At 41.7% G+C, this 17,616-nt stretch overlaps 2 protein-coding genes across 2 annotated transcripts; both read right to left on the reverse strand.

The window, feature by feature from the left end:
- Nucleotides 1-731: 731 nt before the first annotated feature.
- On the reverse strand, nucleotides 732-7,732 carry stt3a (STT3 oligosaccharyltransferase complex catalytic subunit A). The gene is made up of 18 exons (XM_031857297.1): nucleotides 7,646-7,732; nucleotides 6,792-6,912; nucleotides 6,645-6,705; nucleotides 6,426-6,547; nucleotides 6,082-6,227; nucleotides 5,302-5,392; nucleotides 5,108-5,214; nucleotides 4,859-5,023; nucleotides 4,483-4,663; nucleotides 4,190-4,345; nucleotides 3,979-4,070; nucleotides 3,573-3,728; nucleotides 2,861-3,049; nucleotides 2,587-2,703; nucleotides 2,408-2,510; nucleotides 1,680-1,868; nucleotides 1,439-1,554; nucleotides 732-1,096 (listed from the first exon to the last, which is right to left on the reverse strand). Exons 2-18 carry the CDS (start codon nucleotides 6,877-6,879, stop codon nucleotides 1,058-1,060), a joined length of 2,118 nt encoding a protein of 705 aa, XP_031713157.1. The 5' UTR covers nucleotides 6,880-6,912; nucleotides 7,646-7,732; the 3' UTR covers nucleotides 732-1,057.
- A 695-nt stretch (nucleotides 7,733-8,427) lies between these two features.
- ei24 (EI24 autophagy associated transmembrane protein) lies at nucleotides 8,428-17,353 on the reverse strand. The gene is made up of 11 exons (XM_031857298.1): nucleotides 17,248-17,353; nucleotides 15,997-16,133; nucleotides 14,052-14,197; nucleotides 13,390-13,450; nucleotides 13,113-13,179; nucleotides 12,918-13,042; nucleotides 11,955-12,074; nucleotides 11,405-11,516; nucleotides 11,203-11,314; nucleotides 10,024-10,098; nucleotides 8,428-9,917 (listed from the first exon to the last, which is right to left on the reverse strand). Exons 2-11 carry the CDS (start codon nucleotides 16,036-16,038, stop codon nucleotides 9,755-9,757), a joined length of 1,023 nt encoding a protein of 340 aa, XP_031713158.1. The 5' UTR covers nucleotides 16,039-16,133; nucleotides 17,248-17,353; the 3' UTR covers nucleotides 8,428-9,754.
- Nucleotides 17,354-17,616: the final 263 nt, after the last annotated feature.

Here is a 17,616-nt window from a genome sequence, read left to right on the forward strand (position 1 = left end):
GGCCAAAACACATCTCTGATCTGCTGCTACCTTATGAACCATCCCGACCCCTTAGGTCGTCTGGGACCGGGCTACTTTCTGTTCCCAGAGTCAGAACTAAACATGGAGAAGGAGCGTTCAGTTGTTCTGCTCCACATATCTGGAACAAAGTCCCAGAAAGCTGCAGGTCTGCTGAGACCCTCAGCTCCTTTAAATCAAGACTGAAGACTTTTCTGTTTGCTACTGCCTTTAATTGAACCACATTCAATTAATATATTAATCAATTTCCTGCATTTCTGCATTTTACTACTGTATTTTATTTCTTACACTGTTTGTTTTAATGCCTGTTTTTATTGTTTCAATTAATGTTCTTAATTGTTTTTAAATCTCCTTTTCTTTTACCTTATGCTTTTAATGGTTTTATGTGAAGCACTTTGAATTACCTTGTTGAAATGTGCTATACAAATAAACTGGCCTTGCCTTACATTTAATGACAGGTTGAACAGACGTGCTGTCCTGTTTAGCACCCCATTGCAATGAATTGTCTGCATCTAATGCTGACTTATGCAAAGGGTTCATAAAGGGCTCATAGTGTTTGTGAGAGAGCCCTCAAACACTCGACGATTTAACCGTGGAATAGAACTAAAGTGTGGAGATTGGGCCATGAACTGCTCCGACTAGTTCAACTTCATGAAGTTCTCAAATGAATTGCATCAATGTTTTCTGTGCAGATGTAGAAAGAAAAGACAACATCATGTTTAATCCCACTTTAATAGACCACATTGTAAAAACCCAAAGCACTTTCTTTTGACCGCTTCACGGTGCATTACGCTTCCTGACTTCAGACTGGACATGTTGACACCAGCTCCCTCTGATCTCAGATGAGGCGTTTCATTATAACAAAAGAAAATTCACAAACCCCCCCCCCCCCCCCCCCCAAAAAAATCTCTTTGATGCAATTTTCTTCACCCCAAAACAAAAGTATAAAAAGTACTCTTTTGCCACTCATCTGCAGACCACAGGGGAAGGTGTTCAGTGCTGTGCGCTAAAAGGCTGTTTTCACCCACGTCTGAAGGTTTTATGTCCTTGAAAGACCCCGATTGTCCAGATCTTTGACCTGAAATAAAGAAAAAACAAATTTTCAATTCACTACATTGTAAGACCAAAAAAAGTGGTGAACTCTCACATGGCACCATGTTATTGCTTAATATTGATAAAAACAATTCATAAACCAAATAGTCAGAGTTCTTGATTATAATTGTTGCAGCTCTAATTCCAAGTTTAAGTTGTAAAGAAATGTAATTTACACTTCTGTTCTAATTTCCCCTCAATCTGTTATTTTACTTAACATTTCCTACATTGCCCCAAAGAAATAGTTTCAGAAGATCTGTTCCTGACCAGCAAACCAATTTGTGGTTCCCAACAGACCGATCCATAATGACGAGTCGGTCATTTTTACCTTGTATATCCTAACAAGCCAGTGCTCTGTTGTGTAGGCCTCCTCCAACACATCCAGCTCGAAGTCTTTGTTCCCGATCTCAGCGTTCCTCACTCTGTCATAACCAGGTGGTCGCTCTGCAGAGAAGATCAGAACGATCATCAGAATTACAGCACAAAAGGCTGGAGTTTCATATTATTGAGAAACTCTACAAGTTTTGACAAAAGTATGATCACACGAGAGCTGCTGTCGAGTTACTCACTGGCCTCCGTGTAGACCTGGCCGAAGCGGTAGTAGCACATCTTGTACATGAGGCAGTTGAGCAGGACGGGCGAGCCCTCGCGGTCCACTCTGAACTCTCCGGTGGGAGTGTAGTAGTCGTGCTCCTTGATGTGTTTGCCCGTGTCCGTGCTCCCGCCGATACGCACCATCCACAGAAACTTGTTGATGTCTGAGGAGAGCGGATGGATGAATTAGAGAACAAGCGGTGCTAAAAAAAAAAAAATGCTGTAGAAAATATTACGCAATATTTTTTGCCCCGCTTTATCTGCGACATTCAATGACAAATATCATTACTTTATGCAAATCACTGAAAAACAACTCCATAAAACTCAAAATACCTGTTTGGCAGCTTATTACACAGTAAACTTAAGAAAGAGGGGGACGTATACTAAGCAGTGGAGTCAGTGTGGTGGAAATATAGACCTGCTGCTTAGTGGCTTAGTGCAGAAGAGAGATATTAAAGAAGAACTTTCTTTGAATTAGCCTTCATTTAAGGAGACATCAATCATCTAAAAACACTAATTAAGGGAGGACATTTACACCTGGTAACTGAAATAAATGATATGGGGGGGGGGTCTAGTAACATTCATAGCACACTTTAAAACAAACAGACTATTAAAACCATCTATCTATAGTGAGAGTGTGTTTGTGTCGACACAGTGTTGTAAGCACTGTACCGGCTCTGAGCTACTGATAAGGGTGACGTACCATCTGAAGAATAGCCCGTCAGTCCTCCGAAGATGACCAGCACATAACTGACATCCAGCTCCCTCATAATCTCATAGGCCCTCTCCTCTGTGGATGCCATGGCCTACAGAACAAACAGCCCAGTCAGCTCAGCAGCACTCCATAAAGCATGATCCCCCCCTGAAGGTTACCCAGCTCACCTGTCCAACTCTGGAGATGTGCGTGTTGTTCCATGTGTTGTTGTCCACTAGAATGGTTCGATTTGCCATGGCAGTTATCTGGTAGCCATAATCCCACCATGACATGACTTTGGCATCCTGGAAACACAAAGTTACACGCTAATTGTTAGAGTGGAGGTTCTTACATCTAATGGTGTATAACTCATAACTCCGTCTACAGCTCAGATTATTCAAAACCCTAGTGAAGAACTCAACATCGATTTACTTGTTCTTTATTTTTTTGGGTGTGACTGACCTCAGGGGTGTTGTGGCGGAGCCAGTAGTAGGCCTCTCTGAAGTCATCGAAGATGATGCGGCTGCCGTCGCCTCCACGGGCCGACAGGACAATTGAGGGGGAGGAGTAGGCTTCGCTGGTCACCCAGGTAGAGTGGAAGGTGTATGTAATGAGGAAGAAGGCCATGACCAGAATCATCCCACTGGCAACCTGGTAGGAATACGCAGCACAGGTTGTCATCAGCTTTCACCTTTCTGTCCAACATTGCAGTTTTTAAGATTATCATATGTATTTTATGCTGTAATCTAACCTGAAAAATGTATTGGAGTAGAAGTATAAAGTAGCATACAATGTAAATACCTCAAACTGTACTTAGGTTAAAAAAAATGACAAAAATATATTCATGGTCTTTGCAACCCTATTCTAACACTAAAAAGGTAACATGTAGCTTTGTACAACATCTATTTTTTGTTATGTATCAACTCTAACTCCCGACTTGACCGAGGTCATGACCATGGAAGTATTATCGAGAGCTGGCAGAAGTGTTTTCTGTTTTGTCTGGATAAATAGTGACATCTCAATACTCTTGAGGATTATCATCACCATGCATCCTGCTGGTGCTGGATCACAATGACTACGTTTCATGTCCAAACGTGTGCACGGTATACAAAATATCAACCGACTACAGGTGACCACCCTCTAACAGCTATGACGAGTCCCTCAGGCCCCCTACCTCATTTTTGATGGGGTAGGTGGCGTCATGCTGCTTCTTGCTCTTCTTGTCCGGCCGGGTGACATCCAAATTCTTCATGTATGTGGTTAGCACCTGGGACACGCCGATCCCTGACAGGATGCACATGACTGGAGCCAGAACCAACATCAGACGCACCTGAGAAGGCAACACGCAGTATTTTTAATTTACTTTGTTATTAACCCAAATGAGGTATAAAGTAAAAACAATAATCACTTTCTTAAACACAGGTTTTTCCATGTACTTTGTTAAATGTACTTTGTTTAATGGCGTGAGTGTGCCATCTTCCGGTGACACTGTTGAAATGTCACGAATCACGAGAGCAAACAAATCAACTGCTCTCTGGAGAGTCCTTTGAGATGCGTGTACGGCACTCTACAGGACGTACCATGACAGCTGAGAAGTACATGCTGGTGACTCCATACATGATGATGAAGATCCTGGCGTCCGACAGGTTGTTGAAACAGTAATACAGACCAACTGTGAGGAAAGGGAAGGTAACTGTCAGTCAAAACCCAACTGGAACACACCGAGCTGTGTGCTTCATTTGCATGAAACCCCCGTGTTTCTCCGTGTGTTTCTGCTGAGTGGGCACTTGCCTGGGAACATGAAGACCAGCAGCTGGAGGTCAAAGTAGTACGAGGACCAGGTCGTGGGCTGGTGCTCAGAGACGGAGGCGATGATGGGAATGTTGTTCTTGGCATAGGAGGGATCCAGCAGAGAGTAGAAGCGACCCGTCCACGGAGAGATCTTACCTGAGGGAGAGATATACTTTCGGTCAGTCCAAAGCAAAAACAACTTATGATCAGTTTCTCACAAGAGGAAAGGAGAAGGAGTGGAGGATACATTTTCTGCTAACGTATCTACTGGTGCACCTTGTCCACCCTCTTACCAGTCAGCATGAGAACAGTGCCCACAGACAGCATGACGAAGCCCACCAGGGAGATGACGCTCTTGAACAGCACCTCAAACTGCTGGGTATTGAGTTTGCTGCGCAGGTAGTCCACAAAGGCGTGAATCTGGCACAAGCCAAACACACCGAAGGCTGCCATGTGCTCCGACGACTGCACCGGCTGGTTTACGAGAGAAGAGAGACGTGCACACATGTCGTGAATCCGACGGCAATTTTGCGTGCTCACTTATTTTGTGCGCAAAGTAGAAACATTCCAATGCAACAGACTAGTGAATGAGGCCCAATGGCTTTTGTATTGCTGATGTATTGCGCAGTATCAGAGTGCCTCGTAAAAGATAGTACGTTTTCACCATACCTGGAAACCAACAAAAGAGATCTGCATGGACAGGATGGTGCCCAGGCAGTAGACTGTGCAGTAAGCCACGTAGATTCGGTGAGAGAATCGGCCTGTGAGCATCAGAACCAGGACGTGGAGGGGGATGAGGTTGATCAGGAATACGTAGCCACCCCAGGAGGAGACCTAGATGCACACAAAAGCCATATCAGGACCTCTGTAAACTCTGAATCAATTCAATAAAACACATGCATTTTTAGTTCTCCTCACCATGTAGAAGTAGGCCAGTGCGCACACGGACGACCAGTACACCGACCCCGTTTTGACAGCCTTGATCCACATGTAATAGGTCAACAGCATGCAGAAGATGGCAATACCTGAGTAGGACAGCACAGAGGGATTTCATTAACTACCTTTTTGTTTTGTTATATTAACATAACGTGTTATGCTCATCACGTGCAAACCTTCATTATCATAGGAGCCAGCAACAGAACGGGAGATATAACCAGGTACCACTGCAATCATGGCGGCAGCCAGGAGTCCAGCACCGGCATCCTACAGAGACAACAGGTGTACATCCTTATATCAGTAAAAGCATATTGAACTTGTTTTGTATTTGTGTCTTTGTTTTATTCTGCTGGGTTTGTTTCTTCTGTAAAGCACATTGAAACCGTTTGAAGAATTGAGCCGAGTAAATAAAGTGTATTATTTGTACATACTAATATGATTCTAATCGGGCACTGCACTCTACAAGATAGGATTATTTACAATCACAAGAAACACTAGTAACCCGTGAAATCAGTTGTACAACGTCTTCTGCAGCTTTGGAAGTAACATTCTTATGTTGGAGAAAATAACCCTGATGATGTAATTATTCTAAAATTTTGAGCTGAAAAAAAACAAATATTAAACAAAAAAAACCTGTGTTACCATGTGGAGTTTAAAAGATGTGGGCATTTACCAGGCAAGGAGAGCCTAACGAGGACACCAGTGAGATGCATTATGGGAATCGTATGATCCAGTGCTTTTGGAGTTCAGTCATACTAATAACAACAAGTCACGATATCTCTGCTGCTTTGATATTTACCACTTTCTTTTTCAAATCTGACTCTTACGAGTCCCTTGATTTAATACAAGTGTAAATCTCTGGAGTTCCCCTTTAAAGAAACATAGGTTTGCATTTTATTAAGAATTCATAGCCTTAATAAAATTGATCGTGGTGTATCTTATTATGCATTTTCTACCTTCAACTCCTTGGTGAAGTGGTAGGTGACGATGGTGGTGAAGGAGGAGAACAAGGGAGCCAGGAAGACACAGACATTACGGATGTCAATGGTGATGTGGAAAAAATGTAGGACGTGGTACAGGACGGCAGAGGTGATCATCAGCCCTGAGAGAAGAGACAAGAGGTGTCCAAGTAAGCTTTGCACTTGTGCCCAAAAAAAAAAAAAGCAGACACGAATCTCTCTTCTGAAACTTAACACTTGTACTGCTCTACTTTTGGCATCAAATAACCCTGAATGAAGTTAATATGCTCTCATTCATCATTCACTTTGTACTGTGCCATTTCATTTTTTCCGATTCCTACCTGGATAAATGGTACCACCAATGATCCTCCCCAGAGGATACCATGCCCTGTCGTCAAACCAGTTGTGAAACTTATAAAATCCTTCTTCTGTCAGGAAGCGGGTGGTACGGTAGTTAAAGTACCTGCAGGGGAGATGACGGCGTAGGTGAGACATCACATACAGAGAGGTAAAAACGAGTAACAATCCTTGGAAATAACTATGACACAAGCAGAACTTACGGATCAAACTCATGGATGACACTTTCAAACCTCAAGACGGAAAAGAGTCTGGTGGAGAATGCTGAACAGAAAGAAAAGCACATGGATCAATGTGCTGGTTTTTAGTATTAGCCAGACCAGGCTTCTTGTGTGAAGTGGAGGACTCACAGAGGATAGCAGCCATAGACAGGATGAGCAGCTTCAGCAGCGTGTCCTGCTTCTCATAGGACAAACGGAGGAAGCCCAGCTTGGTCATTTTGGCGAGGTTAGGGATAGCTCACCGTACTACCTAACGGAGGAAGACAAGCACTGTAAGACCCAACATTGCCTAATATAATTAAATAAGAACATCTTTTAAATGACCTGCTTTAAGCAAGTCAGATAACTGTTACTCATAAAATCAAAGTCGTAACAACTGTAGTGAGTCAACATCCATCTCCAGCCCAACCAGATAAGGCCACGCACTACGATGTGGCGTCGGGAACCAGGAAGCACCCACACTGGGAAACTTGCAGGGACTTCTGCCAGTCTTCTTCAGATTTTGTACACTTTTGCAAAGCTAAAACTCAAACTATCACGCTCAGCAGAGCTCTATTGAATGCTAACTTTGAGAGTTAGCTTTCTTTTTTTTTTTGAGTACTGGCAACCGTTCCAACATCACAGGGCAACGAAATGAACAGCAGACAGTATTGTTTCACCGCGTTACCTACTAACATGTATTATGTGCACGTTTACAATGAACGGAGGCATTGTTATAGCCAAGACAGCATCTTATAGTTACTCAGCATCAGGCCGGCTAATGTTGACGGTGCTTCCATCCTGTTTAAAGTGTTTGAGTAGCTATCGAAGCTAACCTGCTAGCTACTGTATAATGAATACCCCAGCCCCGCACCTCTTCTCTGGATTATTTTGGTGGTATCAGCGACACCTTCACATATAGCAGCAGGACAACAGCCCAAAATAAAAAATGGTGCACTTAAATGAGTTTCACGATTTAACGTTTTATGTTCAGCAAGACTCACCCGCTCCGTTCCTGTTACTCATACACTATTCACACACAACCGTCACCGTGTACTAACCCCGCCCCCACAACGCTATACTGCGCGTTTATTGGTTGAGCGTCACTCAACAGTAATCCTACTTGAATCTGATTGGTTCTTTGGCTGTCATTCACATTTGGTTTCCTACCTTGCCGCTGTCCTGTAGTGACGTGTCCTTAGCGAGTAGCGCAAACGTGTCGTCCCCTAGTGGTGACAAACTCTCAAGATACTGCTAAAAGAATAATCAGCCGCGCAACCAAAGCCTAAAATAGTAAATATCAATTGTTAACAACTATACGGCAACACACCATTAATAATTGGTTCGATAGATTAAAATTATTCGTTTACAATCTGAAAGCTGTCAGTTTCTCCTTGAGTTCAGATCAGATGGCTTTCCTTAGTGCAGTAAAAATTCACAATAAATCTGTTTATCAATTATGCAGATATACTGCTTCTTAACATATAGCATTTTGCAAACTCACCATATCTGCATATTTTCACCCTGCTCCATTATTGTACTGAATGCACACATTTATTTAAAATTAGTGGAAAACAACATCCACTTTCCTCTGCAGTTAAAACATTACAATACTTTGTTTATTAATAGCTTTTCAATGTGAGCACTAACTTTGGTGAGATCTCAAACCAACTCTAACTCCCCCCCCCCCTCCGAACTGTCCCACCTTCCACCTCATCTTTTCACTGTTGAGTTTGAATATCCTGTCTACTCCTCACCATGGTATCAAAAGCCCCAAACACAGTGATCAAAATATTGAATACTGACCAATTTTATTGAAATTAGACGTATTACTTTTACAAAACCTCACTCGCATATATCAGTCTGCACAAACACTATGCTCTTCTTACAATAATTGCACATCGTTTTCAAAAATCATGGCCCCTCCCCGTGGCCATGAGCTCTGATGAGTGAGAGAAAGCTCGGTGACTGAGTGGCTGCGTGGTGGTGGGCTTCTGGTTGAACATTCGGGGTGTATTAATATTATGTACAGCACAGAAATCGAACAGCCGATGATCTGTAGGGACCAATTATATTTGCTTCAGCTCTCTAGGGGGGAAACTAGAGCAAGCGGGTCAAGGCTGTTCACCCATTTGTTAAGATAAAAAGACGTTAACTATCCTTCCATTATTACAGAGCTTAGCATTGTAGTGGTTGAAGTGAAATGAACAGAACATAGAAGCAACAGTTTGGCAGTGTCATCTCTCCTATCACCTACTCGACTCACACAGACTGAAAACGCTCTAGCAGCTTTTCTTTTGCTGGCGTCACCTCGTGATTTGCAACATGCACATCTCATCGGACGGTAGAGATTCAATTTGGGATGAGACACCAAGTTAACCTTCAGTCAACACGCGACAAGAGTGACTTTGTTACTTGGTTTCCATGACTAAGGTCACCAATCCTTTTTCATAGCAGCTCCTGAACTGGTTTGTAAATTCTACTAAAAACAAAGCTCTTACAGGATACAAAAGCCTCCCTTTTCTTTTTTTCTTTACTTTCCAAGATTATTTCTGGAACAGCAAGGACACCATCATTTGACATAGAAACATGTGCAACAAAACATTCAACCTGCGAGGAAGGAATGTGACTTGCAACATGATGCACACATGTACTGTGGGTACAACAAGACTGTGCTTTGCTTCTGAATACAAACAAGCCCCTTCAGTTAAAAAAAATCCTTTCCTCACACGTTTGCTCAAACATATTAAAACTAAAAGATTTCTTGTGCTGTAATTTACTAAAGCAGAGTCACTCAAATGGCACATTATACAAAAAAAAACAAAAAAAAACAATGACAGAAAATTCAAAAGAGAAAACAAGTCAAGGGCGGAGTCTATAATGTGTTTTGAGTGTGAGGCACGGGGCAGTCGATTTTTTGTGTCACACTGAAAATGTGTCTGGTGGGCTCTGCAAACGAATAACCAAAGGGATGGAGATTAGATTAAAAAACAAACATGTAAACCCTTTGTCCTACACCACATATCTTCAATTAAGGAAATCCACCTGGAAGAATCACTGTTTCACACTGCTTTCACACACGGGGCTTTTCCTATCTCCTTCAAGTGGATCCATCATTGGGTGAGGAGCGGTCTCTGGCGGGCCGGTGAGGTGTGGGGGGATGACAGCCTCTCTGTGGAGGTGGACGACGTCAGGGAGGACTGCAGGTGCACCGTCTTGTGGAAAAACTTGTTGCTGATCAGAACGACCAGGGAGAAGAGACGTAGCTGGAAGTGGCTGAAAGAGTGGGGAAAACCCAAATGTGATCAGCGGCTCATGCATTACAAGAAACTCGTTCTTTTAAAAAAAAAAAAAAGGAAAATTGTCTTTATTTCCCACTCACTAGAGCTTTGATGGCGTCTTGGCCTCATTAGCGCTGATGATGAATAGAGGGAAGAGGATGGAGAACAAGCAGCCACTAGGTAGAGAATAAAGAACATAAACATTGCATACGGTAAACGCAGGAAAGGAGAACACGAGGTCCGTCTTCCAGAGTGCACTCCTGTTCTTTTAGTACTTCAGCCGTGTTATGTGGTATTTGTTTTTAAATACATACAGGAGTGCATACATCTTTACCTGTGTTACCCACACCCTATAACAACTACTGTATATAATCATTATTTGAATCTATTTCATGATTGACATTTAAAAAACATTTTAGGCTGGAGAGAGGATCCTAAACCTGGATGTTAGTGATTCTCCAGATGTGATGCATACCTGCATTTAAGACGTTTTTAAGAATCCCATGGATCTGAAGTCATAAATTGACGTTTTGTAAATATGTGAGCTGAGATTATTTTGTTATATATTCTGTTCCCAATGGTCAAGAATGAACTTCCAAATTAGGAAAATTGCCTCTCGCTCACTATTTGTCTTGTGACTGAAGGCACAGACATAAAAGCTGCATATGAATTTGAACAAAAAAGAAATTCACAAAAAATGCAATTTCTAGGTCTGTTGAAATATTCATGGCCACATCTTGATGAATTATGTTAAACATATTTTAGAGTTTTCAAGAGTTAAAAAAAGTACAGTAGATCATAAAGTAACCTGTTTCTATGATGATGATGATGAGTTAAAAAAAAAACACATCTGTAGGAGAGCTGGAGCATGGACCCAACACACACAATCAGAAATGTAAAAAAGCAAGGCTGCACCCAAAGATTATCTTCAAAATCAATTAACATTTGGGTTATTCTCTTTCTTTCTTTTTACAATGTGATAAAGGCAAAATAATACACATAACAAACCCAACACTATGATGACATGACAATAGAACCTCACAAAAAAGAAGAAAAAAAAAAACCCCAACAAAACCATTGGACAAAATTAAAAAAGAATAAGTTAAGAGATCAAATGAAATGAACAGGATCCTTTCAGTAATTCAAATCATTAGGTTGAGAGTACTGATACATTTAGAAAGGTAGAGAGTTTACATTGTGTTTTATACAGCCTCATTCTTGCATCTTCTGCATTTCATCTTGTGTTTTTTCAAAAAGAAATTAGCTCCACTGAGTCTTACCTGATGATGTATGAGGAGGGCAGGGCGGTCAGCAGAGCCATGGGCAAACCAAAGCCAAAGTAATAGGGCCAGTTCCTCTCGATATTGGACAGCCGTTGGTGCATCTCAATGCCTTAAACAAACATCAACAGTCTCAGTTTTCTTTGAGCTCTCCATTCAATGGAGATGATCTGGGTGTAGAATGTGACTGTGAGTATCTCACCATGGTTGAACCAGCGATACTCAAAGCAGTACAGGGAGTAGAGCAACGACATGTGGAGGAGGCTAACCATCTGTCCAATGGCATCGATGGGGAAGAGGCTAACAATCATGCCCTAGAGGACCATGAGAACACACAACACAATGACATTCACCAGGAGGAGAGACATCTTCATGCTTTAGCTTAGAGAGTAGAGATTTAGATGTTTGTACTATTTGTTGGAAATGAATCCAGATCAGCTGTGGTGCAAAATCTGGTTTGGAATTGTTTGCCTGACATGCTGGAGAACTCTGGTTCAGGAACGGCATGACTTTGTCAGTCAGACAAGCGATAACAATTGCGCACTGAGCAAATATTTGGTGAATCTGAGGCTAAAGTGACAACAGCTTTACTCCAACACTCAACTCAAACACGACTGGAGAGCATCAGATGCAGAAGTTCTGGGTAAATGCACTACAGTGTGATTTTATAGCGCTGACAAACAGAGAAGCACCGACAGGGTCGTTATTTTTAAAGGAAGACAAAGCAAAGTACCAGTCTACATAACATGTACCTGAATGAGGAAGAGTGCCTGGAGAAGAAGGTTGAAGAGCATGTCTGCGATGATCTTACTGACGCTGGGGAACGGCTGCGCTTTACATCCAGACACTTCAAATGCTAAGTCGGCTATATCCTGCAACAGAGAACAACACCTGTGTCAACAAAGCATATGAAAAAAAACACAACATTATAAACATAAAGATTTGTGATGCAGTCTTGAGCTTTGTGATGGCAATATATCATGACAGGAGCTAGACGTTTACTAGAAACAAATGTAATGAAACTATATCAGTAGTGATCCTCTCACATACGTTCCATTTACTACATTAACTTACGTTTTCCAACAACCTGCGTGAGCTAGAGTTTCAGGCCAATTCAAAGACCTCTGTGTATGCCCGCTGTGTGCTTGCAGATGTGTCATATAAAGAATAAGCTCCAGTGATGCCTCATTGTCTCATACCTTGTTTTCATCACATTTCCAGCAGCTGAAATGTGTTTATTGTGAGTCACAGGGCTCCAGTTTAATGGTGTGACTTCTCTCATCTCTGAAAATCTAGATCTATAGCTACAGGATATTTCTGGTTATTGTTGAAAAAGGATCAGTTTTCACATATCACAGGAAGAATGGACTTGCTCACAACGTATGGGAAAGGCAGAGCTGGTTTTATCAATTCCAGCAATTTTGATAATACGGCTCATTTGTGAAGTAAGCTGTGTTTCACTGCAACCAAAGAGAGGTCAAAACCACAGCAACAATTGTAGTTGAGTCTTGACCTCTTCAGAATTCTTCCCTTCTCCATGCACCTTGGAAGGAGGACTTCCACTTTGCTTCTACTCTATTCCAAAAACTCACAACCCAGTGACAATAACAGTATGTTATAGGACTTCCACTGTGTGGATATGGCATGTCAGACTATGTGATGGGATCTATGCGTAGATCACATCATTACAGTCTAGCGAAGCAGCAGGGCCTGACCTGGAACCAGATGGCGTTGACTATCTTGCTGAGGACGAACAGAGGGAGAACCCAGAGAGCGCTGAAGACGGAAGTCAGGATGAACTCTAACCAGGACCACACACTGCCATGGAGGGAGGGGTCACCTGGAGCAAAAACAGCTTGTTCACTGACTGGTTCCTACCGCGAACCAGATTCACTAGCAGCCATACATACCGATGATTTTTGCTGTGAGAGTCTGCAGCAGTGGGATAAACACCCGGTAGAAGAGGAACAGACTGAGCTGGAGAGAGAAATGACACACAACAGGGTTGACATCTTAAGATTAGTTAGTTATCTGAGAGACAAAGTCTTCAGCTGACATTTACAAGAGGGACTTTAGTTCTAAGTTTCCAGAAGTTAAAAGATAAGTTGGGGACATGTTGCACGTTGTAAAGTTTTCAGTAGTGCATGAGACGAGGATGTACTGTAATCAGTAAGTTCAATATCTCACCCAGAACACTCCTCCATTCCAGGCACAGCACTGAAAAATCCTGCTGGCTACTTTGGGGTCACTGAAAGAGAAAATAAAATAACGTCAATGTGCATCACTGTTGAATATTATATGTGTAATTTGGTTTTACTTAAACTTGACTTCTCTCCCTTAACGGATGCTGTAAACACGTCTCCGTTTGCAGACTGGAGGTATTTGGAACAGTGGATTTCGATCAACTTCAATTGAACAACATGTTGTATTTACACAATTATAAAGTCATTTTCATTATCGACAGTGACATGAGCATACGGAGAAAATTCCAACCCCTTCTTGTTTTGGCGTGTAAAGAGCCATGTTGACCTGAGTTCAGCGCTTACTTTCAAGCCGTGTAAACTCCTGCTCTTTAGCGAGGAATGCCAGAAGAACCTCTTGTCTCAAGGTAAATATAGCCATTTGACTGGTGGAACTAGTAGTAACCGCATACAGGAAGTTCTCCTGAGATTATCATGTCAGGAGGAGTTGCAACTTTCCAACGTTTTTAGAAGAGCTGCTATAAATGCCACAAACAGCAATGATGTAGGCAGACACATAAAACAATATCTATGAGCATATCTGACTCTGGCCGAGTAAGAAAATCAGCAGCAGTGCAACCAGAATATGCAGCTTCTTCTTTGGCCTACTTGTCCGGTTTGCGCTCCTCACTCTGTGCCCGTCTCTGTGCCAGGGCCCCGCTGGCCCTTCTCCTCCGCTGCTCTTCCCTTTTCTGCTGGATGCGGGCATCCAGCTTGGAGATTGTTCCAATCCCCAATATGGAGTCCTTGATCCCCTAGAGAAGCCAGAGCGAGAGAGAACACACATACAGTGATTGTTTCTAACTTGTAAAAATGGCCACTGTGATGATGGAGCTTTGCAACGTCTGCTATTGACAGATCCCATTGACAATATTTTAATTCAATTCAATTCAATTCATTTTTGTATAGCCCAAAATCACAAATTACAAATTTGCCTCATTTTAGAACTTGATGGTTTCGAGGATGTTTTATGTCATGCATTGACCCAGAACTATATTAATTTATTACTTAGTGCTATTAAAACCACCCATATGTTCTGCTGTCTGCAGATGACTAGTTATAACTGAAGTTATTTTAGCGTCAGAAAGATTTCACGACAGGTCGAAATCAATAATTGAAGAGATTATTGAGATTCAACTATTTTTATTGTTGTGCAATGTTATTTATGCTTTAACAGGACAAAATGCTGGTTTTATTTCATCATGGTATTTTCCCCAATAAAACTATTTCTCAGGTTCACTCTTTATTTCACACTCTTCATGACAGTGGTGTTGTCACCGCCCTCTCACCTTTCAGCCAATCCCTGGCCTCTTAAGCAACGAGCTCACCAACTGCTACCCATTTAGTAAACAGAGGCAGAAACTAACATCTGTTCGTATTTATTTAGCTTGACAGGGCTGGGTGTCACCTCACCAGGCTGTGTAACTAGCTGGGTATAGCTGTGAGCTGGGTTGAAATGACAGTTTTAGCAGCAGCAGTTAATGTTGAACTGGATTACTTAGATTAGTCACCGTTTTTTCAAATTCACCAATTGCTGATTTATTTATATTCACAATTTATTCATATGAGAATTTATTTCATTATGTCTTCTTTATTTATTGAATATTGAACACAACATATGATGGCTCCACAAAGTCTATTCTGCTATATGCAGGTAGTGGAATGACACATTAATGGGATAACAAAAGAGACATCTGGAAGACAAACATTATCTTTGGACTCTGTTGGAGTACAGCCAGCACACACATTCAAGCCTACGGTACAAAATGATCAAGGCAAAAAATAGTAAATTAAGCTCTACCATCCCCATTTGCCCTTCAAACACCACACATACATTAGTCAGAGAATGATATGGTTATATGAGTTTTTGTAGATAATCTCTGCGGACTCTACAACAAATATATGACATGGTAGTCTTCATTAGGGTAGAATTTACATCAGGGTTATTGTATAAAAGGGATTTATAATGAGAAGATGTTGCTTTAGTTGTGTTCACCCCCTTTAAATGTGGACATATGCCACCTGTGTTGTTGGACTGCATGAGGATTCAATGTTTTGGGAACATTATATTAAAAAGCACAGAATACATTATTTTCCAGCATCTTTCTGAGTTAGATTTGTCAGTGGATACATGTCCTACAAACAGACTACACTCACTACTTACATTATTAGGTATACATGTACAGTCTAATGCAATTAGATTCCACATACCTGCCATCAATTTTCATGAAGCTCACACTGTCAGAAATGTGATTACTGGTGTTGTGCTGTCCTGAATTACATCAAAGATATCTGTAACATTGTATCCACCCCATTCACATACATGAGGGTTGCAACATATAATAAACACCTTTCGATATAAGTGTACCTAATAAAGCGGCCATTGAGTATATGTCTCTGCTATTTCAACAGAACACTGCATTTTGAATTCATGGATCTGTTTCACTGTCAATGAACTACACCCTTGTGCGTCATGTCATAGCTCATGTGCGAGTACACTCTGTGTGTGTGTGTGTGTGTGTGTGTGTGTGTGTGTGTGTGTGTGTGTGCTGACCGTCGCAACATTGCGGAGGAAGGCCCTGACGCTGTCTGTCATCTCTGGACCAGCTGCAGATCCATCAACTGCAGAAGGAGGGGGGGCTGGCGACCTGGTGGTCAGCACTCATGGCAGGGAGGGGCTCACCCAGTAACCTGCCACAACCCAGAACCAAAGGATTAAAGTGAGGGCAGGAGCTAGAAATGAACAATAACCTTTAAAATGCAGATCTAACCAGCACAAGACTCACTTTGGTATGCTGGGAGATACCATTTTGTTCACTTAATTTCCCCACCCATGTCAGCTTTATCCAATATCATTAGTAGAATTCAGCTCACTCATGAAAATAATGACCCGTCCTTTTAACGTAGCGATCTTGGCATTTCTAAATGTGGTAGTTTTTCATGCATACATGAAAATGAAAGCTTCTAGTATTACATAGTTATTATTTTACTTCAAAGAATAACTACAAAAATCCTTCTGGGTGTGACACATCTCTCTAAAAAGTATTTTCTTTGTCTTGGACACTATACTATGATGCCACGAAAAATTGTCGGGATCCTTTAAGTGCAGTTTAAATGAGATCACAAAAGGAAAAACAGAAAACAAACTAGTTTCCAACTTCATTAATAATGTGTTATAAAGAGAGAGAGAGAGCGAGAGAGAGCGGGGGGTCGAACAGGATCTGATGTTATTGACTATCCTAACTGAAATCAGGAATTCATAACTAATATTTGCTTAATAAAGGCTGCTTTTGTCCGTTGCTTGTTGAACACACCTATTGATGTGTCTGCTTGGTAACGTTATAAAACAACACGTCACCTCTCTTATTCTCAAACGGACTGGGTCTCGGTCGATTACACACGTTTTATAACAAGGTGACGGTGAAAACGTTAATTCAGCCCGTTTCTCTTGACAATAACGTTACTATTTGTGTAAGTTAGCCCGTTAGCAAGCTCAGGGGGTTAACGTTAGCCCAAGAAAGGTGGTAGCGAACAGTCAACGTTAGACGGCTCGTTATTGCCAGAAAAATCCATTCCACTTTTACATGTGAAGACACTCGTTATGTAGCTAGTCTGGCTAGCATGATGTCTCTGGTCTCATAATCGTTTGTTTAGTGCTCTGCTAGCTTGTCTGTCTGTGTTGCTAGCTAACCTAACTGTTAACGCTCAACAACTAATTTAACTGTGGTGTTTTCTGTCAGGACAACACCTCAACAAGCGTGTAAAGCCAGACAGAGAACACGGTTCACCGCGGTATCGTCCTTACCTCATGCAACAGGCCCGGGGATATGTTAACTTCGTCAATTCTTTCTTTTGCCCCCTTAACGTGACAACAACAACAACCACACAGACACTACCAGCAGCCAGGGCCGTGCAAAACATATTGCGCAAGCTCCGACCTCTAAGGAACATGGGAATTGTAGTCTTCGTTATTGGAGGATGAAGGGAGATGAATAGAACGTCTCATTTATCTCAAAACAGTAACAAACAGGGAACTAGTGTATTGCAAAAATGATTGGAAATGTTTGTGTACGCCCTATGTGTGTATTATTTTTAATATTATTGAATATGCCTTCAGTCGAGAATATAATATATAATCAAACTGCATTTGTTATGCACCACCATAGTTGCTATT

This window comes from Anarrhichthys ocellatus, unplaced genomic scaffold (genome assembly GCF_004355925.1).
Source record: "Anarrhichthys ocellatus isolate YVR2014 unplaced genomic scaffold, GSC_Weel_1.0 scaffold18, whole genome shotgun sequence".
Lineage (NCBI taxonomy): Eukaryota > Metazoa > Chordata > Actinopteri > Perciformes > Anarhichadidae > Anarrhichthys > Anarrhichthys ocellatus.